At 34.4% G+C, this 26,717-nt stretch overlaps 1 protein-coding gene across 1 annotated transcript in view; it reads right to left on the reverse strand.

Annotated features, from left to right (window-relative positions):
• Nucleotides 1–1,018: 1,018 nt before the first annotated feature.
• The window catches only part of LOC123665722 (tubulin beta chain-like), a 49,717-nt gene continuing 24,018 nt past the window's right edge, over nt 1,019–26,717 (reverse strand). The window contains exons 2-3 of the mRNA XM_045599982.1: nt 6,654–6,755; nt 1,019–2,521 (exon numbers count right to left, since the gene is read on the reverse strand). Coding sequence (XP_045455938.1) covers nt 1,325–2,521; nt 6,654–6,755 — 1,299 coding nt within the window. The 3' untranslated portion in view covers nt 1,019–1,324. The remainder of the gene's footprint in view (nt 2,522–6,653; nt 6,756–26,717) is intronic.

Consider the following 26,717-nt stretch of genomic DNA (forward strand, 5'->3'; position numbering starts at 1 on the left):
CGGGTCGCTAGTTGATAATAAACTACAAACTGATGCCATATACTTCTCCAAGGCGTTTGACAAAGTAAATCACGCATTACTTATTATAAAAACTGAGAACATTCGTTATAAGTGAGACTTTGTTAAGCTGATCTCCATAATATCCTAAAAGTAGGATCTTCGACCGTGATGATAACTACGTTTCGCAGCCTTATGTTGTCTACTCTGGTGTAACCACAAGGATCTATTTTAGGATGAATATTATTTAACGTTTTTATGTAATAAATTATAATGTTTCTATATGTCAACAGGCATACATTTGTCTATTTGCTGATGATCTCAAAATAATCGAAACCATTATAAATGTTTTTAACTTGAAACTATTACAACAACATCTTAATCGTCTTTCTCAGTGGTGTAAGAACAAACAAAAGTTTGTTTATTTGTTAATGCCAAAAAATGTCATCTCATTAGGGTTACCAGAAAATATCACTTTGTTTATTTTCAATACTATAATGATGCTAAAAACTGACAGATTCGATCAGAGCGTGTTTTGGGCGTTATAACAGACAGTGAATTATAATTCAACAAACATCGGTAGCATAATTTTTTTTACTGAGGAATTCTAGAGTTCAGAAAGTCATCTACCAATATTAAACTTTATAGTAGTAATCTGGTCAAAAGTAAGCAAGAGAGCCTGGTCAGAAGTAAGCTAGATATACTCTGTAGCAGTAACCACTCAGGTAATTAATAACAATCAATTTCCTAGAGCTTTAAAAATTTGTCATACATAATTTTGCTGTGAAACTTACCTAACGGATATTGGTTATTATTTACCTTTGACATTTGGTAAAAATAACGTTACTTAGAATGACTCAACGTTTTCCGAGGTTCGTTTAACATTGAAGAGAAATTTATAAAAATCAGTTTTTCCTTGATTTTCTAGTGCTCTTAGTTTATCGTATCTTTAATAATTATTTCATTTTTATTTCTTATAATAACCGAATAGTAATATTATAGAGGTGAAAGAAAACGAAGATTTGTTTAAAACATTTAATTATAAATTAATATATAAAAGCATACAAGACAATAACTTAAAATAAGAAATGCACGGATTGGTACGTTCCTATAGTATCGAATACAAAACAGATTTCGATTAATACTATCAATATAATATAATATTGTGCACTTCGACGACCGGTCACGTCGGCGACGGGTCTCAGTGCCAGCTCTGATCTGCCGCGAAAGACGCTTTGGTACTTTAAAAAACGCACTCGACTTAGCCTCTAATTTCGTTGGAAATATATAAAATAGAATATTTGAGTTTGTCGTGTGACCCGCCCCCTCAGTCGTGGTGCTCGTCCTGTGCGAGCTCCTCCATGTCCTCCTGATCGAACTCCGTATCGTCCTCCGCCGTCGCCTCCTGGTACTGCTGGTACTCCGACACCAGGTCGTTCACGTTGCTTTCCGCCTCGTTGAACTCCATTTCGTCCATGCCCTCGCCGGTGTACCAGTGCAAGAACGCCTTGCGCCTGAACATAGCCGTGAACTGTTCCGATATTCTCTTGAACAATTCCTGGATCGCCGTCGTGTTTCCGATGAAGGTGGAGGACATTTTGAGGCCCTTGGGAGGAATGTCGCACACGGCGGTCTTAACGTTGTTGGGGATCCATTCGACGAAGAAGCTGCTGTTCTTGTTCTGAATGGAGAGCATCTGCTCGTCGACCTCCTTCATGGACATGCGACCTCGGAAGATGGCGGCCACGGTGAGGTAGCGGCCGTGGCGCGGGTCGCACGCCGCCATCATGTTCTTGGCGTCGAACATTTGTTGCGTGAGCTCGGGCACGGTGAGGGCGCGGTACTGCTGGCTGCCGCGGGAGGTGAGCGGCGCGAAGCCGGGCATGAAGAAGTGGAGACGCGGGAACGGCACCATGTTCACGGCCAGCTTGCGGAGGTCGGCGTTTAGCTGACCGGGGAACCGCAGGCAGGTGGTGACGCCGGACATGGTGAGCGACACCAGGTGGTTGAGGTCGCCGTACGTCGGGTTGGGCACCTTGAGCGTTCTGTAGCAGATGTCGTAGAGGGCTTCGTTATCTATACAATACGTTTCATCTGTGTTTTCGACTAGTTGATGGATCGAGAGGACCGCGTTGTAGGGTTCGACGACGGTATCCGATACTTTTGGCGAGGGGACGACTGAGTATGTGTTCATGATTCTGTCGGGGTACTCCTCTCTGATCTTGGAGATGAGTAGCGTACCCATGCCGGAGCCGGTGCCTCCGCCGAGGGAGTGGGTGAGCTGGAATCCCTGGAGGCAGTCGCAGTTCTCGCACTCCTTGCGCACGACGTCTAGAACGGCGTCCACGAGCTCCGCGCCCTCGGTGTAGTGCCCCTTGGCCCAGTTGTTGCCGGCGCCGGACTGGCCGAACACGAAGTTGTCGGGGCGGAACAGCTGCCCGTAGCCGCCGGAGCGCACGGCGTCCATGGTGCCGGGCTCGAGGTCGAGCAGGATGGCGCGGGGGACGTACTTGCCGCCGCTCTCCTTCGTCGCAACTGTTGGCAATTATTTCGATATCCATTATTTAATACAATTACTTTTTATATTTATACGAATTGTTAAGTATAAAACAAAAGTCAAATGTTCTTTAGTGACTTGTCAAAAATGTCATATTAAAAAAAATGTGATAACATTCTGTTGGGATGTATGAAAAAATATTTTTATGAACAATTTTTGAAAGTTTTTTTTTTATATCACTAGTTCGGCAAACAAGCGTACGGCTCACCTGATGGTAAGCGATTACCGTAGCTTATAGACGCCTGCAACACCAGAAGCATCGCAAGCGCGTTGCCGACCCTATCCCCAATCCCCCCAGGAGCTCTGGTCACCTTACTCATCAACAGGAACACAATACTGCTTGAAAGCAGTATTATTTAGCTGTGATCTTCTGTAAGTTCACAAATCGAAATTTCATGATTTTGTTTTATTTGTGACTTAACAAATTGGCGAGTTAGTAAATTACTAACATTTTTTTTTATCTAAAATATATTTCTATCTTCTATTTATTTTAACTAAAAGCTAATATAAAATTACATTTTCTGTAATTATATCTTCAAAAATAACGAAATAACCTATGTATATATCAATTTTCAAAAACGACCACATTGTCTCAACTTATCAAGTAACACAACGCAATACGTAAGTAATCAAGTGTTACATTTCATTTGTTGCAACATTGTAAAACTTCATAGCATTCATGGGGAGTCTTTAAAAACGACAATTACATTCAACAGCAGAAACAGTCGCTGTGAATCATCTGAATAAGACGAGATGAGAGTTCATTGAACTTTTTTTATCGGGTTTAATTGTGCACTTTATGACCACCGTTGTTTTACGTTCTGTGAAATCTTAACGGTAACTCTCTGTCTGGGTAATCTGTAAATTCAGTTTTGAGGATGAGACTATGCGCTTAGTACAGAATATTAGCCTTTATTTTAAATATTTTATTTATATAATTTATTATTTTTATTTAATATTTTTTTAAACAAAACCAAAAAAGGAGGAGGCTCTCAATTCGACTTTATTTTTGTAACGTTTGTTACCTCATAACTTTTTAGTGGGTAACACAGATTTTGATGATAATTTTTATCATTTGATAGCTGTTGCTTTCGAATGGCTTCGTGAATGGTGGTTCCCTAAAAGGTGGTTCGTATAGTCCTATTTAAATTTGAGGTAGATCTGGCAAGAAGATTCAAAGTTATATCTCTGATGATGTATCATATAATGTGTTCTATTTACACAGACAAGTATAGTTACTTGTCTGTGTAAATAGAACTAAGCAATTTTTTTAGAATAATCACAATTATAAATATGCATAATAAATGCATTATAGTTGTTTTTGTGTAGTTATATTCTCTTATTTGTTTTAAGTGCATTTTCTTTGTTTCTAACGAATCACATTCCGTCGTACTTAAACAGTTAGGAAAGATGGTTATTCGAGACTGTTTCGCTTCAGCCTGTAATATCCCACTACTGGGCATAGGCCTCTTTCCTATGTAGGAGAAGGATCAGAGCTTAATCCACCGAGACATATCCAAACGAGATAGTTTAATCTAGTGTAATGTTAAGCATGTTTATTCAGGGGTTACTGGAACATTTTGAAAGATTATTTTAATTTTCTTTTTTGTTATTTTTTGAATATGGAAGGATATTGGCGCGATATAACCAGTCATTCTATGTGCTGAAACCGCGATTAATGACTGGCATACTATAAATCTTTATCTTTATATATAAATAAAAATGAATGTTGCTAAGCGCATAACTCGAGAATGACTCGACCACAACCTTGTTCCTTAAAGCCCACGGAAGGTTTTAAATTTTACCACAAAAAGAAATTACAGTTAATAAAATGTTGACAGAACGAAGTCTATCCGGGACGCTAGCCTTAAAAATAATTATATTTTATTTCATAACAGCTTTCTCAATTATGGTAATATGTCCAAATATTTCATTAATGTCGTTAAGTTTTCTTTTTTTGTCATAAATTGAGAATATTTAGAAGTAAGCGCTGAAGTGACGAATAATAGAGAGGAAACACGTTGTGCCAACCGTACTTAAGTGGGATAAGGGCAGGGAGATGATGATGATTTAAGTCATTTTGAAATATATATTTATACTATGTATATGTCTGTATGTAGCTCTGATCCTTCTCCTATATGAAGAAAGAGGCCTATGCCCAGTAGTAGGATATTACAGGCTGAAGCGTATGTATATGTCTGTATAGCTTTAAAACTGTGACTGTTTGTCCAACTATTTCAGTATTGTTTTTTACGTTTATTTAATAAAATGTTCTTTGATTTAAATTTTTAGTATTTTTTTTTTTCGATCATCAATGAAAGTCTGAATTTACGTATTTGTAATACATGCAGCTAGGAGTTACCCGTCGATATCGCTATGCTCCGCCGAGCAAGACCACAGTTAGGTTACATCTGCACTTTCAAGTGTTCATATTTAATATTCACCTGCGAGGAGGAATCGTGATAGAATGATAATATTTTTGTTGCAATTTTGTTAAAAGTTCTTTGTCTGATTAAGTCTGATATTGCTTTTGAAGCGAGTTATTTATAGTAGATGTAATTTTTTATTTCTATCCCATATAAGTATAAAAGTTCGTCTAGAAATATATATATTTTAGAAAATATACACTTATTTTTTCTTATTATTTTTTATGTTATCGCTACAAAATCCATAAACTGGGTTAATTTTCGCCTTTTTTTTTGACATATTACATTTGACCAATTCCATAACTGATACTGCTGACACATAATTATGTATTTACACGTGCTTTTTGCATTAATAACAGTCCATTAGGTTATGTTTTACCTTAACTAATATAATTGTGTTTGCTCGCAAACGAAAAAAAAACCGACTTCAATTACATCGACAAGTATACAACGTAGATCGACGAAAAAATAGTCAAGCAACTACGCGTTATCAAAGATTACTCAAAAAGTAGTAATCAGGTCTCGATAAAATTTATATGTGACCAAATGATGAACATCAGCTTTCGATTAAATTAAAAATTATCAAAATTGGTACATCCAGTAGAAAGTTATGTGGTATAATACAACGTAGGTCGACGAAAAAAGCGTCAAGTAAAAACGCATTATTAGATATAACTCGAAAAGTAGTTGTTAGATCTCGAATAAATTTAAATGGGACCAATTGGCACACAAAACCTTTCGATTAAAACAAAATTTGTCGAAATCGGTCTACCCGGTCAAAAGTTCTGATGTAACATACATAAAAAAAAAAAAAAAAAAAAAAAAATACAGTCGAATTGAGAACCTCCTCCTTTTTTGGAAGTCGGTTAAAAATACAACTTTTGCATTTTGTTTATAGCAAAGCACAATTTAAATTAAAGTTTTTAATGGCTTTGTCTTTTTTTCTTGGTTTATTATTGAGATGTAATTTATTAACGTATTTAAATATACGTAAACTTTTTTCCGAAACAGTTTGTACCGTCAGAAGATAAGTCATTTAATTTTTACGATGCGTCGGTTTTTCAACGCGGATATCCTCGTTTCGATCGTAATAATGTTTAAATATACTTTTCAACCGACGACATTGAAAGAAATTAAAACGTAGTTATTTTAACAAGATTTCGTTCGAAAAATTTAGTCCTCATGTGTAAGATTAGAGCTTCAGTTAAAATATAAAAATGAAAGGATCAATGTTTGATGATGAACTTACGCTAAAAGTTAAACTTGGCTTACATTGACAGATTTTTTTTTGCTTAGCGAACATTTTATCGATTTCTAGCCAGGAATATGATTTCTTATTGTGATGCGAAGTTAGCAACCATTATTTATTTTTTTTGCTATCTGTAACGCCCCTTCAGCCAGTAACGCATTATTGACTACTCTGGGACAGTTAAAAAGTTGCAACACTTGTCCAGCTCGTTTTCTAGGTATTATCATAAAAAAAAATAGATGAAGACTCAGGTAGTGTTGTGTTCCTGGGGTGAGTAAGGTAGCAAGACCTGGTGAAGATCGGGGTAGTGCAGACAATGCGTTTGTGCTTCAGATGTTGGCGATTATAAGCGGTAACCGCTTACCATCAGGTGGGCCGTTCGCTTGTTTGCCGCTAGTTGTTTAATAAGAAACTTACCAGAGGCCTCATTGTAGTAGACTGAGATACGCTCAAGCTGCAGGTCGCTTGTGCCGCGGTACACGCCGGTGGGGTCGATGCCGTGCTCCTCCGATATTATCTCCCAGAACTGTGGACAATGAGATCGAAATTAGTCTAGTTTGCTGTGCTCTGCAGTTTTAGAAATAAGTAATAAATATAATGCATTACGCATTACGTTTAATCCTATAGGCGATTTATGGCGTATGACAGTCAGATTGGCAGTTCTGTGACTGCCTAGTAGTGCCCCAAAGAGTAAAAAGTGTAGTGCCCTAAGACGTAGTCAGACGCTGATTACGGTATTCCTCTTTTACACATTTACAATTCTTAAAGAATATTAGATAAACTTTAAAAGCATACACCAAATATTATTTTTAATGCAGAATTTGCTGACAATAACTGCAAACAAAAAATACTATAGGTTTTTAAAATAAAGTTTTAATAAGGTAGGTACCTACTATTAATTAAATTCACTAATCTTTAATATCATTCTACGTCTTCTCAAACTTAGGAAACTTGTGTAATATTCTATTCTATAACTATTTATTGTTCTAGTCTAATATTAAACAATGAAATCATAATAGCTTTGTTTATTTAAGCGTGCTAGAGAATTACCGATCTGACATGTGAAAATATACTGCTTTTCGTTAGCGTAACAACGTTATGAATCAAAACATGAATTGTAAAAATAATGCCAACAAAAAAAATTAGTTTCGGGTCTTCTTTGGGTGTACTGAGTAAGGAAACCATTTTGGGGAATCTGACATGACATGACATCTATGCGTATTTGCACGCGTGTGTGTGTGTGTTGTGTGTATGAGGATTACTGTGGCTGATTAGACTCTAATCATTTCTTAATATGCCTTATAGACTGTTCCAGGCAATCAATAAATACGGCGACTTTGGTTTTAATACGTATGTTTTAATATATTGATTTTTTGATAGTAAAACCATATTTTATTAATGCTGAAAACACGCCCCCTTCGTCGAACAGATTACGTGTTACGTTAATGGAATCGATAAAAACGGTCCAATGACTAATATAGAAATAATTATTATGTATGAACTTTCTGAAACTATTGCTAGATTATATTATAGTTTGTCAAAGTTGACGCAAAAACTTTGCCAATTCTTAAAGTTTTAACGGTTTTTTTTATATACCTATATTACATAACTAGATCGGTAAACAACGGCTGGCTCACCTGATTGTAAGCGATTACCGTAGCTTACCAACAGGGACACCACACTATTTGAAATCAGTATTACTTAGCTGTGATCTTCTGTAAAGTCGAGGCTTTACATTCTAACCAAATTGTTATCAATATTAATTCTGCTAATCATGCTTGGGTACGTTTGCGAATAGTTAACTAATGTTAACAGTTTGGTGGTTTTATTAACAGAACGTGTGTTTAGCGCTGGATACCATGCAGGACATGCTTTATTTTAGTTGCGTAATGTATTGACGCTGTTTAAAAAGAATAACTGTTTTTGCGGATTCTTCTCACCTGAGTCCACATTCTGAATTGTTTACTATAATTAAAAATCCAAATCAAAAACAACTTTAGTCAAATAGGCCCCAAGAGCACTAATCGTCATTCAACAAATTAAAAATTTAAAGTGATTATTATTTTTATAAAAGTAAAGCTACCATCGATTAGGAATTTAGATTCTGCGGAAAAGAATCGGCAAGAAACTCCGCAGTTACTCTTTTGAAAATGATATAAACTGTGTTTTAGTACAAAATTATCGATATCTTGCATGAAGTTAACTAAGAAATCAAAGAAAATATTCGAAAGTCCATTAAAATGATTGATTTGATTGTGAGAAATTCGGAAGTCGCTTGATTTTTCTATATACATATTTTGAAGCTATGTTGAATTATTTAATTTTTGATTTTCATTAATTCTGAATATACTTAGGAGACGTTCATAAAGTATCGAGTTTTTTTTTTAGAAATATTAAAAGCACTGAAATGACATTGTTTTTGACGTTATATTTCTTTTGGCACGTAAGGGGGAAAAATGAGAGTAAATTTTACGATGTGCGCGCAAACCGGCAAAAAAAAACACCCTAAAGTTAGCTAGTCAACGGAGAAGAAAATAGCAACGTGAAGTAAGCAACTTCTTCATCATCATTACAGCCTATACAGTCCACTGCTGGACATAGGCCTCCACAAGTTCACGCCAAAAATAACGTGAACTCATGTGTTTTGCCCATAGTCACCACGCTGGGCAGGCGGGTTGGTGACCGCAGTACGGGCTTTGTCGCACCGAAGGCGCTGCTGCCCGTCTTCGGCCTGTGTATTTCAAAGCCAGCAGTTGGATGGTTATCCCGCCATCGGTCGGCTTCTTAAGTTCCAAGGTGGTTGTGGAACCTTGTTATCCCTTAGTCGCCTCTTACGACACCCACGGGAAGAAAACTTCTTACGTGCGTACATAAGTATACACATACTTTTTTTCATAACTTTTATTATGAATTGTACAAAGATACCATTGTATGAAGATCCTTATCTGATTTATATTTCTGTATACTGTCAATGATTTTCCTGAAGGATGGACTTGCATCGGTAATGCTTGTGACCTTGGTTCAGGGCTTCGCACTTCTTTGTTTTCCTTTAACGGCAATGTAATCTATATTTATACGTATTATAGAATGGAAGATTTTGATTGTTTAAATGTGTGAAATTTCTGCGAATCGTTATATCAATGCACTGGGCCTGTTTATAAAGATATGATGCTATAAAATATCACCTTACAATAAACGATTTTACGCCTCGTCTTGCGAATTGTAAATCGCGTGAGTATTAATAATATTCGTTACGATTTCTGAAATTTCCTGATTTTGTGAGCAATTCTTTAACAAGGTATTAAAAAACTTAAAAAATAAGTCGAATTGATCCAACCGTTTTTGAGTTTTGCGTTGTGCAACATTTAGCGACTAATTTTTTTTACATAGATTTATGATGAATTTAAATTATTCAAACATTTCTCTTATATCATCAACAATAATTAAAACAGAGACAGATAGAAAAAATACAGTTAAAGTTGCGAATGTCTTCAAATCTAAATGACGTATTTTGATGACGCAAATCGATCCTTTCACAAAACTTCTATAACTTGAATTGATAAGTTTTTGTATAAGTCATATGAGGGTTTGTTGTCGTATGGACATTTGTGTGTATGTTTCCGCATCCCCATTATAAGATTCACATCCTAATGGAGGCAAGTGTTTATTTTCTCAGTCGGTTACTACTTCAAAAAAGAAGGAGTTAGCTCATTTTTTTTTTCATTCAAAACTAGTGCTTGTCGTAAGGTATTTTTTTTTCAATTACGTTGTGTTATTTGTCTGTTATTTTTTTCCTTGTATGCGAGCAAAAAACTATTTCATTAGTTTAGGTATGTCTTAAATGCATTGTATTTAATTATTATAGTTTCCATTTACATCGTCACATATAAATGCAAGTCGTAATCGTAAAAACCTATCTAACAACGTCACACGTGTGTCATGGAATTTTATGACCAATTTTATTTGTTAAACGTTAAAATTTGAATACAAATGTAATGAAATTGGCAGTATTCCAAACGTCCTACTTTACTAGTTCGAACATGTGGCTTCACCTACATCGCATCAGTATTACTGCTAATACGACATGTATCAACAAAATATATATAATCGACTCGCCACCCCGCAGTTTAGTAGCGTGCTGGATTAAGCTCCGATCCTTCTCCTACATGGAGAAAGAGGTCTATGCCTAGCAGTGGGATAACACAGGCTGAATCGGGATCGTAAATTAAACACTAATTTGCTTATATGCCCCATAACGTATCCTAAAAATCATGTAATTTAAATGTTCATTAAATTTGTGGCAAGGCAAACCTCTTTTTCTTTTTCCATAACGTTTTTAACTTCAAATTTACAACAGCTTTCAGTGATAGAATCGTCAGTTTCATATATCACTCCATGTTTCTCAGACAATCAGACTCAGACGACCAAACTATGTAAATAATTGTACACATGGCTGGTATGGCTTTAATAAAGAATTAAAAAAAATATAGATTGAATAGTTGAGTTGTGAAGGGGTCAAAAGCTTTTAAGGGTTGGTGTAATATTTCATGTGTTGCCAGTTCCTTTTTGAACTTGTCTGGTCACGTTCCCGCGCGTCTAGACGAATGTTATGGTCTATGTTTTATAATTATTACTAATTTAAGAAAAGAAAGATGTTTTTAAACTACCTTCAAAATATATAAAATTGAAACTGACTTAGGTACAACAAAACACTGAAGTGGGTAAAGGTCATTACAGTAAAAATAAACTGATTTAGTTATTTGACAACGTTAAATGAATTTACACAACAGACACGTTGGCGCTGTTGGCTGTGATATTAATTTCTGGGCCAGAATTTTGGGTTCGATTCTTGCCCTGAGTTATACGTAAAATTATTACACATCAACAAAATAAAAATACCTACAATACAGGAATGCCAGAATGCCTTCATGAAGAACAGACGACTGTGTGTATGTAATATTAAAGAAATTTAGTATAAACATTTTAAATTCGTTTTAAGGCGTCATCAATTGTGAGCTATATTTGTCAATATTTTAAGCTACTTGAAGATGTTCAAGAAAATATATCTTGTCTTTTTATGTGTACTGTAAACAGGATAGATTTGTTAGTAAATGATAAATTCTAATATAAAGTATGGTAACAACTGTAACAATAATTAAAAGTGACATTATCCAGATGTAACAACAGGCTAAAAATATATAGCGTTAATATTTTTAAATTATTTTTTATTTATATATCGAAATTTCAGAAATAAATTTTCGAAATATGTAAAGCTATGGGGGAATCCAGTTAATTATCGCTGACGATAAATTTATTAGCAAACTCGGAAGTGTAGATCTATTAGTTATAACCCCGGCCCCTATGGGCCTGTTTAAACAGTTGTGGATAAGGTTATCCTACAAATAAGTTACGATTAAACTTTGACAGTAGGAGGTAGAATAGGCCATTAGGACTTGTTTCACCTTAATTAATAAACTACAAGTTTTAAATTAAAAAAGTATTTACGAATAGATATACCTCATATAAATACAGTGGAATTCGATGGTAAAAAAGCATAATACATCAGACTTTTTTCTGTTGTATATCGTCATCCGTCAAATAGCATTATCATAATTGGTGAAACAGGCCCTATAATTTGTAAAGTATTATTAGGCGACTCGGCGAACTTTGTACCGCCATATATCTAATAAAAAATATATCTATTTCTTAACTACTAAATAATCAAAAAAAAAACGAGTGTGCTCTATCACACGACTGAAGCAAAACTCCTTTAGCTCCATCAAACTTATATCGCCCTCTCAACTTCCGTTCGCCTCGCCCGATCACTCTTTTCGTAACGCTCTCGTCACGCATCTCCAGCTTATTCCTCAAGTGCGTAAAGAAGTTTTGATTCAAAAAGTATCATCGAATTCGACGCAGTTATTTTGAAATTATGGGCGTAAATACATTTAGGACTTCGATTTATATTTACATTGAAGACTATCCTTACTTACGTCTTCGCTCGCGTGGATTAGACGATTTTGGCTGTCACGTTTTCTCCTATTAAAATATAGCCTATGTCACTTGAGTGATCTCATAGCATTCTCTTGGTGACAGAAATTTCACAATCGGTTCCAGTAGTTTTTGTGTTTGTTTTAAATATTCAAAAATAAAAATCTTTCGTTTTTATAATATTATTACGAGCGACCCGCTCCGCACGGGTGCAATGCTTTTGTTAGTATTTTCTAAGTAAACGCAAAAAAATGTGTATATTTACGACATCACATTAGAAACCTCTAAAACTATCAGTGTTCCTCTACTATATTATGCATGTATTATACATATAAACCTTGCTCTGGAATCACTCTATTGACTAAAGAAAACCGCATTAAAATCCGTTGCGTAGTTTTAAGCATACAGACAGCGGGAAGCGACTTTGTTTTATATTATGTAATGATGAAAGAAGATTAAATATTACACATTGTAATATGGTTTCCATATTTGTCTTATCCGTGTTTTCATCACATAATTGTATTAAATAAGACATTAGATCATTCACTAACAATGTGTAGACATATTAACGCCTAAATTATTAAAAAATAAAGGCAAATCAATAAAATTTACATTATAAACGATTTTATTTAGGAAAGTATTACAATTTTTTTTAATCATTGTTATAATGAAGTATTTTTGTAGTTTCACGTAAAATATAATTAAAATTTAGTATTTTCAGGGCCTGTTGCACCGTTGCAGATTCTGAATTTAGTCCAAACATAATGGCATATTCTACTTCGTACTCTTAAAGTCTATATGTAAACTTATGTGCAGGATAACCTTATCCATAACCGCTCAAACAGGTCCTTAGTGTAAATATATATGCATTTACTCACCACGATTCGTATATTTAAAAGTATGTGTTCCTAATAGCACAGTTACGCGTACCAGTACGCGTTAGTCTCGCAAAGCGCTCTGCTCAATACTGACTACTGAGTACTGAGTTTACTGACTGATTCATGCAAACAATAAACACACTATTTTAGTTTTTCCTTTAAGATATCGCCGCCATTTTATATTTATACGTAATTAAATGTTGAAACGGAATACGTTAAAATTAATATTTAGTCTACATGACCTTGAGAAAGTATTTTGATTCCAATTTTTTTTTTTTTTTGATCTGTCAAATGATATCTCGACTTTGATTCGATACTTTTAATCTATGTGTGATATCAAATGTTACAAGTGCGTTTTATTAAACACTAGCTGAATCCGCGAAATACGTGCCACCATATTTGTTTTTAACCGACTTCCAAAATTGGGGAGGTTCTCAATTCGACTGTATTTTTGAAATAAAACTTCTTTACGCACGCTTGACAGGGAGTAAGCTGGTTGGTGCATGTGTGACGAGAGGGTTACGAAAAGTGTGATCGGTCGAGGCGAATGGAAGTTGAGAGGGAGATATAAGTTAGTAAAGATTAGAAAGAGAGTTACGTTTCGTATATTACTGTATAGGCAACTAAGGAAGTTTTACTTCAGTCGTGCAGTCAATAATTGTGTTTGCTCGCAAACGAAAAAAAACCGACTTCAATTACATCGACGAGTAATAACAACGTAGATCGACGAAAAAATAGTCAAGTAACTACGAGTTATCAAAAATTACTCAAAAAGTAGTTATCAGATCTCAATAAAATTTATATGTGATCACATGATAAACATCAGCTTTCGATTACATCAAAAATTATCAAAATCGGTAAACCCAGTAAAAAGTTATTGGGGATTTTCGAGAGTTTCCCTCGATTTCTATGGGATCCCATCATCAAATCCTGGTTTCCTTATCATGGTACTAAACTAGGGATATCCTCTTTCCAACAAAAAAAGAATTATCAAAATCGGTACATCCAGTAGAAAGTTATGCGGTATAATACAACGTAGGTCGACGAAAAAAGCGTCAAGTAAAAACGCATTATTAGATATAAGTCGAAAAGTAGTTGTTAGATCTCAAATAAATTTAAATGGGACCAATTGACACACACCACCTTTCAATTAAAAAAAAATTGTCGAAATCGGTCCACCCGGTCAAAAGTTCTGATGTAACATACATAAAAAAAAATACAGTCGAATTGAGAACCTCTTCCCTTTTTGGAAGTCGGTTAAAAAGCAAACTCGTTTTATGTAAATTGATTATTTAAACTTTCTTTTATACACACTTTACCTAAAAAAAAAAAACGAACACATTAAAATCCAATTTGGTATTCGGTCGAAAGTTATAATAATATTATTAAATACTCTTTATTGTGCACCACAAATAAAAGTTACAAAAAAAGTGTTACATACAAAGAAAGATGTACAAAGGCGGTCTTATCGCTAAAAGCGATTTCTTCCAGACAACCTAGTTATGTGCGTAACATTTCGGCAATTGATTTTTTTTTAGATAATATTTAATTTCAAAAGATATACGTCACCTAAGAATTATAAGGCTAAACTGCGTACGTAGCGTGCGTAGTACGACATGGTTATAAATTAAACGGAAGAAAAACCGAATTGTACGTCTAGTGGCGCAGTTGGGGAAACGCAGCAAATGTGTAGCGATTAAACATTATAGGATATTAATGTGAACATTCAAAATAACAAATATTTAAATAAACAATTACAATGTTATTTATAACATTCTGAAATTTTCAATTGTTTAAAAGTAATATTCAATTACTATAGAATGCAATAATAATAATATTTATTTAGATGAAGATTACATTATGAGGAAAATAAGTTATAAGTAATTTTTACACAAAGTTTTTTACACAAAGTTTGACAACACGATTAGCGAAGGACTGGTGCTCAAAAAAGGTATAAAATACCTGTACTATAAGTCACCAGGTCCCCCCCCCCAAAGTTAAGAATACAGGATCATGTGCTCAACTTGTCCAAATGGAGACAAGCCTCGCAGATGAAGGTATATGTAAACTTGTTTTACCAATTTATAATAATTGCCAACAAAGACCCAAAAGGTCAACAAGAAAATTTAGGTAATTAGAAAGAAAAATAATAATAATAATAATAATAGTAATAATAAAATACAAACAATTATATACCCAGAGTCAGCTGCTAGTGAACAAGTAGGTTTTCGGTATCATCGTATGTGAAAGATTTGAGCCAGTTGGTAATAGTGAATTTACATTTCAGTCTTGGAAGGTGATAAATGGGTATACGGGAGTTAACCCTGTTATAAAGAAAGTTTTCCAAGTAATAGTACTGTCTCCGAGCTAGAGCCGTTGAAACCTTGATAGAGGGGCATACTTTGTTTTTACGTCTTTTGTCTTGATTAATTTTAGGGTCGAATGGGAGCTGAGAATGCTTTTTTAACAGAATATGAGTTATAAACAATTTCCTCACCGATAGGACATCCCAGGATTTATAAAGATCGTCGGTCGGATATCTAAAAGGAAGTGACAATAAATAGCTTACATATATTTGTATGTTATATTTGTATCTTTTGTATGGCCTCATTAATTATTTTTCCTTATTTATAAACAAAATAACTTATTTGACGTAAAAAATAATAATTCTTTTTTACGTTTGTAGCATAGATTAAACCTAGTCTCGGGTTGGTAATCGAGCCCAAGACCTGTATCAAAAACCTGCATCACTAAAACCGTGCCTCGGAGAGCGTTACGCGCGGAGACGTTAAGCCGTCGGTCCCAGTTGTTATCATGCACACGTAATAGCGATCGTTACTCATAGTAGTTAATAATTAATATATCCGCCAACCCGCATTGGAGCAGCGTGGTGGATTAAGCTCTGATCCTTTTCCTACATGGGGAAAGAGGCCTATGCCCAGCAGTGGGATATTACAGGCTGAAGCGTATACTATCAACTGCGCCAACGAGTCAATATTGAGGTATTTCAAAGTAATTTAATAAGTCTGTTATTAATATATCATTCTTTCGTTCAATTTGAATGATTCTCATGTCCTTGACAATATCAGGTTTTCGTGTCAAGGGTCGTTGTACTAACGTTTCGATTTTTCTTTGAGGGCAGAAGCGTATTTAACAGAAATTAACCCACTTATGGTAAGCATTGCTACTAGGTTCAGGTAATTGACTTATTCCCTTATTTACATTTTGCTGTAGAGTAAATTAAAGATATGCAATGTTAGTGACTTGTTAGGTCATTAATTAATTTAAGCTCTAAATCTCTTTTTCTGTCTGTGCTTTTAAATATATGTAAAAATAGGTTTTACTTCCGTCAATCTCATTGCTGTACTGTGTGGCTACGGTACTGTACTGTGTGGCTACGGTACTAAAGAATATAGCCACCCCCTCTCTTCCCGTGGGTGTCGTAAGAGGCGACTAAGGGATAACACAGTTCCGCTACCACCTTGGAACTGAAAAGGCCGACCGGTGGCGGGATAACCATCCAACTGCTGGCTTTAAAACACACAGGCGAAGACGGGCAGCAGCATCTTCGGTGCGACAAAGCCAGCCCTGCGGTCACCAACCCGCCTGCCCAGCGTGGTGACTATGGGCAAAACACATGAGTTCACGTTATTTTTGGCGTAAACTTGTGGAGGCCTATGTCCAGCAGTGGACTGTATAGGCTGTAATGATGAATCTCATTGCTATCAATATAGTTCTAGTTCTGGCTCACTGTTGCTATGTTTTACCAATTTACGTGCAAATTAAATATATTGTATGTAATTCAGTTTATCATTAGTTAGTTATACATATACTTATTATCTTTTAAGCCGCACTACTCCTGGTAATTATTTATTCGTATTGTTGAATCCCACGACACAGGCATTACCTAGTGTGGGAATCGCTGTTCCTTCTATGTAATGTGTATCTTTACAGTTAAAAAATAAACTTAAAATAAAAAATGCTTTTTTTAAGTATCTTATTTAAGATTAGAGTTATTTTCTTTATAATATTTAAAACAAAATAGTTTTTAGGGTTCCGTACCTCGAAAGGAAAAAACGGAACCCTTATAGGATCACTTTGTTGTCGTGTCACTTTGTAAGCAATACGTGTTCAGTGATGTTAAAATAATGCTGTTTACAAGGTTTGTAAGCGAAGTATATTTTCGTTCAGCTTTTTGATGTCTAATTCTCTGCGCATAAAATATATCTATACTAAAACTAATTATTAAAAAAATAGTGATGTGTGTAATTTACGCACGTAAGAAGTTATACTTCACGTTGCTAACTTCAGAATGTCGGTTTTTGTGACGGTGTGCGCGCGCATCGTAAAAATTTACTCTCATGATTTTCCCTAGCGCGCCAAAAGTAGTATAACTTCGATAATATTATAAACAACAAGGTTTATATTCTTCAACATTTATAATACATTACCTCATTGTCGTTACCTATTTAACTGATTTTAAAAATACTACATTATCACAGAGTACTGTATATTTTAACAGGAAAAAACTGAAAAAAGAAACCAAAATCACGGAATCCACACTAATCGGAATCCACCAAGTTTCGAGCCAAAAGGTAGGTCTTAATATAATAAGCGAGGCAAGCAAAGTCGCAGGTATTAGTTAGTGTGAACGAATCATGTCACGTCTTGTCGTCAATTCTATTTTTTTTTACGTTTTTAAGGTCGCTCACAATTTGTGCACAACGAGGGGCCCGGAGACCCTACCGTGCTATTGTGAGTCCCATTCATAGCTCACAATCATGTTCAAGCTGCGTACAACTCAGGTCATGTTCAGACATGAATCGATCCGCGTATTTATTATTTAAAACTTGTGAAGCACGAGACTTTGCCTGTAGTTACTGTATTTCTTTTAAGGATTTTGGAGCAAGAGTCTCAAGGTTTCAATAATCTACAGCTATCTTTGGCTTTTCTTCCTAGTGTTTTTTTTTTATATTTAATGCATAAAAAAACTTAAATCTAACATTACAGTGAACACAATGTGTTAGTTAAGTTTTTGAATCAATTGTTATGGATTATACATCAAAATTCTATCTCTAGTAAGTAAATTCGGAGATATATAGAATACTAGCTGTGCCCGCGGCTTCGCCCGCGTTGAAATTAGTTTGTCACAAAGTTTTCCCGGCAAACTTCCAGTGAAACTCTCATCAAAATCGGTTTAGCCGTTCCGTAAACTTTCCTCTTGCCAATGGTGGAGCCCTCTCTCCAATGGTAAAACCGCATGAAAATCCGTTCAGTAGATTTTGAGCGAATCGATCACATACACTTTTGGGGACTTTGTTTTATAATACACTAACTGTTGCCCGCGACTACGTCCGCATGGTTATGAAGATATGCATTACTATTAAGATGTTTAACGTAAATAATTTTTTTATTTCAGTCACTTGAAATGTTTATCAAACTGAGTAACTTTTTAAAAGGCACAATTTAGTATAATTTAATAGTTATTTTTATAAAACATCTCTATACACCACTTTTTAGTTTTATTTTCAGGCTGTATATGTTTCATACAAACTATCAACCCCAATTAAACCCCCTTAGCGGTGGAATATCGTAAAATCCGTTCTTAGCGGACGTCTGCTAACTATAATCTACCTCCATGCCAAATTTTATCTTTGTCCAACCTGGATGGATAGACCATCCAGCGGTTTTTGAGTTCATGCGATGAGTGAGTTAGTGACCTTTCGCTTTTATATATATAGATTACGATTCAATATTTGAACACCTCTTCACTATCTATAGAGCATATATTTTAAGCATATATTTTATATAAGTCTCTTACTTCAAAAACATAAGACTTTTATACAAACTTCCGACCCCTGTTTTATCCCCTTAGGGGTCGATTTTCGTTAAATCTATGCCCGGATGTCTATGCCCTATAAGGAACCTACCTGCCAAATTTCAAGTTTGTAGGTGTTATAGTTTCGGATGTTTTGTGATGAGTGAGTCAACCTACCATTCCCCGTTTTAACTCCAAAAGAGAGTTGATTTCTAAAGACACATTATTTGGTCACCTTTCTACCATCTATAGAGCATACATTTTAAATTTGAAGTGTCTTACTTCAAAAACATGGGACTTTCACACAAATTTGCAACCCCCGTTGTATCCCCTTAGGGGTCGAGTTTCGTAAAATCAGCTCTTAGCGAATGTTTACGCCCTATAAGGAGCCTTTCTGCCAAATTTCAAGTTTGTAGGTGTTATAGTTTCGGAAATTTCGTGATGAGGGAGTCAACCTACCATCCCCCGTTTTAACTCCAAAAGGAGTTGATTACTAAAGATACATTATTTGGACACCTTTTTACCATCTATAGAGCTTACATTTTAAATTTCAAGTCTCTTACTTCAAAAACATGGGACTTTCACACAAACTTCCAACCCCCGTTTTACTCCCTTAGGGATTGAATTTCGTAAAATCCGTTCTTAGCGAATGTTGACGTCCTATAAGGAGCCTTCCTGCCAAATTTCAAGATTGTAGGTGTTATAGTTTCGGAGATTTCGTGATGAGGGTGTCAACCTACCATGCCCCGTTTTCACTCTAAAAAGGAGTTGATTTCTCAAGATACATTATTTGGACACCTTGTCATCATCTATAGAGCATACATTTTAAATTTCAAGTCTCTTACTTCAAAAATATAGGACTTTCATACAAACTTGCAACCCCCGTTTTACACCCTTAGGGGTCGAGTTTCGTAAAATCCGTTCTTAGCGGATGTCTACGTCCTTATAAGGAGCCTACCTGCCAAACTTCAAGTTTGTAGGTGTTATAGTTTCGGAGATATCGTGATGAGGGAGTCAATCTACCATCCCCCGTTTTCACCCTAAAAAGGAGTTGATTTCTAAAGATACATTATTTGGACACCTTCTCATCATCTAAAGAGCGTACATTTTAAATTTCAAGTCTCTTACTTCAAAAACATAGGACTTTCATACAAACTTCCAACCCCCGTTTTATCCCCTTAGGGGTCGAGTTTCGTAGAATCAGTTCTTAGCGCATGTCTACGTCTTATAAGGAACCAACCTGCTTAATTTCAAGTTTGTAGGTGTTATAGTTCCGGATATTTCGTGATGAGTGAATCAATCTACCATCCCCCGTTTTAACCCCAAAAGGGAGTTGCTTTCTAAAGATACATTATTTGGACACCTTCTCACCATCTAAAGAGCGAATATTTTAAATTTCAAGTCTCTTACTTCAAACACATAGGACTTTCATACAAACTTTAAACCCCCGTTTTACCCCTTTAGCGGTCGAATTTCGTAAAATCCGTTCTTAACGAATGTCTACGCTTTATAAGGAGCCTTCCTGCCAAACTTTAATTTTGTAGGTGTTATAGTTTCGGAGATTTTGCGATGAGTGAGTCAACCTACCATCCCCCGTTTTAACCCCAAAAGGGAGTTGATTTCTAAAGATACATTATTTGAACACCTTTTCATTATCTATAGAGCATATATTTTAAATTTCAAGTCTCCTACTTCAAAAACATAGGACTTTCATACAAACTTGCAACCCCCGTTTTACCCCCTTAGGGGTCGAGTTTCGTAAAATCCGTTCTTAGCGGATGTCTACGTCCTATAAGGAGCCTACCTGCCAAATTTCAAGTTTGTAGGTGTTATAGTTTCGGAGATTTCGTGATGAGTGAGTGACCTTTCGCTTTTATATATATTATTATTATATTATAGAATAGATATAGATTAAAACTTTCCGATATATGAAATATATTTTTAAATTATTAATTCAATAGTAACGTGATATATCTATGTAAAAATGTGTACATAAATGTACCGAATTATTAGTGACGAGATTATTAGGTCTAGTGTTTTTTTTCTTAAATATATTTTTATGATTCTATGTTGAATAAGCAGCACGACATGAAAAGCTTTTTATTTGATATCAAACAAGTTTTAAAGTTTATAAAGAACTTTGCACTTTTATTTACGTATTTATAAAACATAATTTAAAGTTGAATGCAAAAAATAAGTGCATGTTGTAGATAGCTTTAAGTGTCGCCTGTTCAAATAAAAACAACAAATTATTATTATTAGTTATTGAAGCAGAATGTACACATTTTATGAGTTTAATAAATGTTCATTTTGTATCCAAGCCTGTAAGGTTGTTTGACAGATCGATACTTAGCGATAAGATCGCCTTATTGCGCATCAATTGGTAAGTTTCTTTTAAGCAAATAGTTTTATAAGTAATTTTTATATGAAGCTCAATAAAAAATCAATACTCATAATAAAACTGTAACAGATTCAACTATGTACATTGAAGATTTAATTTAATAAAGCAGCTCTTACTATATTTTTATCTGTGTACATAGATACAAAATATTTCAATCAGTTTAACTTTTTTTTAAGTTATTGAAACTTGAAGAACCAGTATTTTCTTGAATTTAGAGTAAAAAACTAATAAGGAAGTTGTTAAGGAGTAATTTGATTATAGAAAAAACTGTTAATGTTCTCGTCCTTTCAATTTAAGTTGTTTGTATAGTTTTCTTACAAAATTAAAAAATAAAAATAATACATAAAACATCTTCGATTGCAAACATGAAACACATTCTACGAGTATTACGTTTTATTATTTATTGTTAATTTAGTGGTTTTTTTTTTAAATAATAGTTAGATGTAGTATATCAAAGTTATTTAAGACTACTACCGCGTTCATTTTATTAAGCAATAATGTGTAGTAAACAATTCGAATTGGTCTTAAGGCTAGTTAAAGAATCCAAAACTCTTAATAATCTTTTCATAGAATATTTTTTAATACAAAAGTGTACCAAAGGCCTATACAGCATAATGTTTATTTTTTTAGTCACTAAAAAGTATTCATGGAAAGTATGTAAAAGGTCATCGAATTTATCGATTAGTTTATTTGACACAGATAATGTTCTTTATTTTAATTTACAAATGCGATACAATCTGTCGTTAAATTACTGTGTGTCAAACATGCGATGTCAAATTGACCATCGCGTGTTTGCCGCCATAATGATGGGGTTAAAGTACTCATTAGATAAGTTTTAGTCTTTTTTTTTTTACTTTTATATCCTAAAAAATAAATTTCAAAATTTATCACTTTTCAATTTTAACATAAATATTGTTTGTTATTTTTTTTTGTTAATTTGTGATGAATATTGAAAATTTTGTTTTTTAATTTAGATTTATAACCGCTATTCAAACGAAAATGTACTGATTTTTGAGATGAATAGCAATTCTAACTCGTAGTATTAACACAAATCATCATTACTTGGTGTCAAATTACACATAACATACAATAAAAATAATTGTGTTTGCTCGCAAACGAAAAAAAAAACCGACTTCAATTACATCGAAGAGTAATACAACGTAGATCGACGAAAAATTGTCAAGTAACTACGCGTTATCAAAGATTACTCAAAAAGTAGTTATTTGATCTCGATAAAATTTATATGTGACCACATGATAAACATCAGCTTTTGATTAAATTAAAAATCATCAAAATCGGTACACCCAGTAAAATGTTATTGCGGATTTTAGAGAGTTTCCCTCGATTTCTCTGGGATCCCAACATCAGATCCTGGTTTTCTTATCATGGTACTAAACTAGGGATATCTCCTTTCCAACAAAAAAAGAACTATCAAAATTGGTACATCCAGTTGAAAGTTATGCGGTATAATACAACGTAGGTCGACGAAAAAAGCGTCAAGTAAAAACGCATTATTAGATATAACGCGAAAAGTAGTTGTTAGATCTCAAATAAATTTAAATGGGACCAATTGACACATACCACCTTTTGATTAAAAAAAAATTTGTCGAAATCGGTCCACCCGGTCAAAAGTTCTGAAGTAACATACATAAAAAAAAAATTCAGTCGAATTGAGAACCTCCTCCTTTTTTGGAAGTCGGTTAAAAAAATTAAATAATACTAAAAATACTTTCTCCACTTTTAAAAGAGTAACTGCGGAGTTCCTTGTCGATTCTTCTCAGCAGAGTGCCTAGTGCGAGTTTTGTTTAATCCGTCTCGCAATAACAGGCGTAAACTTTACCTTCATTTTGTATGGGAAATTCAGGATTTCAACCTAGTTCTCGCGTTTGCCGCTAGATGACTCTGTATCGATTGTATCGTATACTGTTCTTTATCGTCTAGCCTGCACTGTTTAAATTCCCATGCAAAATAATCTTCACGTATAAACGCGTTTCTGTCATGTTTCCGTGAATAAAACTCGCACTAGGCACTCAGAATCTAAATTACGAATAGGTGCTAGTTTCACTTATAACTTTAATTAATACAAAATAGGTATATATTTTAATATGTAAAATGACGATTCATAAGTGCTTTTCAATTTGAATAAACTGAGAGAAGTAAGATAAGAGAGTAAGTTGGTGAATGCGTGACGAGAGCGTTACGAAAAGTGTGATCGCGCGAGGCGAATGGAAGTTGAGAGGGAGATACAATTTAGATGGAGCTAAAGATGTTTTCCTTCAGTCGTGTGGTCTAAAGCACACTTGTTTTTGCTTTTTTTTTACAAATAAAGTGGTTGTTTTAAAAAATGTCGTGTATTTTTTACCCGACTGCCAAGGAAGGGTTATGTTTTTCGCGCGTATCTTGTATGTATGTATGTTTGTATGTAATATTCTTTACTACCTCATATTTCCAGAACCACTGAACGGATTTACATAATTGAGATGTCGTTATGTTCTTCTTAGTTGTCCAAGTGTTCTTAGATAGGTGACATTAAAAAAAATCAAACATGGTGGCTGCGCGAAGCCATTGTAGTTAATGAAAAAAATTTTTTTTCTCGAATACTACAAATATGTGTATCAAATTGAAGGGCACAATACAAGGATTTTAAAAAGGTATATCATGATTATTATAATAAACGTTATTATTATCGGGCGAAGGTAACGGAATTTTCGATAAGTATCAGTCGCATTATTTTACCGCCATTTTTGATTTATGGCCACTTCCTGTTTATTAAATAACGGTTTTTATGTACGCGGAATGTTTATTAACCTTAATTCAATCCTATTCTCTAATTGCACTTGGGTTAATAATCTTGGATTAATAATAAAATTGTGGTTACCTTGGGAGAGTATATGTAAATTAAAATATGGAATCGTAAAAGAAAACTCTTTACTCACGAAAAAAAAAAGTTGTTTATTAGCATTTTTTTCTGTGGCTGTTAAAATTTCGGCGGTAGCTTTATATTAACGGAAATGAATAAAGACTTACATACTACAGACAAATGTAAATTGAAATGGTTCTGAAAAGTACGCGAATAACATAAATTTTTAAATTTAATTATTATTTTCTAATGTTTACGGGAATTTCACTCATTATAATGAAACCACTTTTTCGAATTTTATCGCGGTTTATTGTGTTTTGTCGCAAAATTTCGAATACTTTACAGCAACCATGGTCACGGGAGGACTATAAAAAAAATTTGAACTTTAAATTTTTCAAAATTTTTGCCCATCTTCCCTATATGTACAACTGTTTGTTCCCATTTACATCATTAAAAGTGTACTTACTAAATCAATTCCAATGAAATCTTTATTAAAATGTAATGATTCGAAATTGTATTCTTATTGAGATTTACAATTCGAAGATTAAGTGCCATTGATCGAGCAATCGAGGTCAATTTAAACCTATTGTGGGTATTATTGAGGGTCGTCGGTTCGAATCCCGACAATGTAATTCGTTTAAGATGTTTGGGTTTCGTAGTTAATTCTACTTAGACGACTTCAGACGAGACGTATTTAATATGAACTAAGTAGTTGTTGCAGTTTTGCTCGTCATTAGAATTTCTATAGGGCACTGAACTTTGTCTGGGTGATGATATCACAGCTTGTGAATCTGTTGATATGGCGTATTAGTAACTTATGTTGCGAGATAAAAATTATCAGCAACATGAGAAAATGCTGTGTGGCTACGGCATTAAAGAATATAGCCACCCTCTCTCTTCCTTTGGTTGTCGTAAGAGGCGACTAAGGGATAACACAGTTTCACTACCACCTTGAAACTTAAAAAGCCGATCGATAACGGAATAACCATCCAACTGCTGGCTTCGAAATACACAGGCCGAAGACGGGCAGTAGCGTCTTCGGTGCGACAAAGCCAGCCCTGCTGTCACCGACCCGCCTGACCGACGACGTGGTGACTATGGGCAACACACATGGGTTCACGCTATTTTTGGCGTGATCTTGTGGAGGCCTATGGCCAGCAGCGGACGCGACAGGCTGAAGTGATGTGAAAATTACTAAATCTATTTGTCTGGACGAATTAACTATAGCTATATTCATTCATTGTGCTACACAATCTGCACCTATCATAAAACTTTGTTTAATAATGTATTTGTAGCATACAACAAAGTACGAGTAAGTATAAAGTAGGTATAAATAGTTTTTAAAAACGCTACCAACCTACCCATTAAACAAAGTCCCTATAAAAAAAGAATTAAAACGGAAACGAGAAGCCAGACAATGGCTTAAGCACTAACACCCTAACATCCCTTTTCGAGCCCTAATTAAAACAATTTCCTAGAAACTCCACACACGTTACACACAAAACTACATTCACTCATTTAAAATAAAGTCCATTTTTGTTCAAAATAAAGGTATAATTAAGAAGGGTCAATTATTTTTGTATGTGGTCAGTTTTATAAGGGTTTCCCTAATTAGGATTTATTTGATATTAGCCTTTATTTCTTAACTCTAAAGTTTAGACTTCTGTGAAGGTGTGTTGATGACGTGTCGGCGACGGAAAACCTAGACCGATTTCTAGACAGGAATTAGCGGTAACATATGTGTGACGGTTTTCCCGTGTAATAGTTATTTATAGAACAGGATTGTTAGAAATACGCGATTTAAAATAATAAATAAAAATAAAACGCCGAATTTAATGTAAGTGAATAACTTATCACGATTCAGCCTGTAATATCCCACTGCTGGGCATTGTCTTATTTCTTCATGTAGAAGAAGGTAATAACTTATATATTTTTCAAATTTTAATTAATTAAAACCAAAGCTTAGTAATCAAAATAATACAGTATAATACCGCGTTTTTATTTCTATATCTATGAAATATTATGTATAATTATATGTGTTATTTAGACATTCAAGTTCATATGACTTAAACAAATTATATTGTTATAAAATTAATACAATAAATAGGTTAAATTTAATATAAATATATAATATCAATTATATTTCCTGTTTATTGCATCCAATCTCCAATATGTATTATACAAATATTATACAAATAAACATTACAAAAATACAAATAGGTATATCCAGCGCAAACTGGTTTAAGGAGGTTTCATTGCATGTATTTGTATCGATTTTGTCGATAGCGCGATGTTTTGCGCGACCTCCAGGCGCCGAGACAGACAGATTTCCTTTCATTATGTAAAAATTGTCTATCGACTATTTTACGCTGTATTAGACGAACTGATAAATGTGGTTTCGTCTGCGTTACTTATATTAGTAATGTATTTTAATACATATCACAGTACATGCTGTAATGCTCGCAGAAAGTGTTGTTTCTTGAAATTTAAATAACTTTTAATTAAATAAAGATTATTAATAAGACTTTGAAGACTACATA

Source organism: Melitaea cinxia, chromosome 24 (genome assembly GCF_905220565.1).
Source record: "Melitaea cinxia chromosome 24, ilMelCinx1.1, whole genome shotgun sequence".
Taxonomy (NCBI): Eukaryota; Metazoa; Arthropoda; class Insecta; order Lepidoptera; family Nymphalidae; genus Melitaea; species Melitaea cinxia.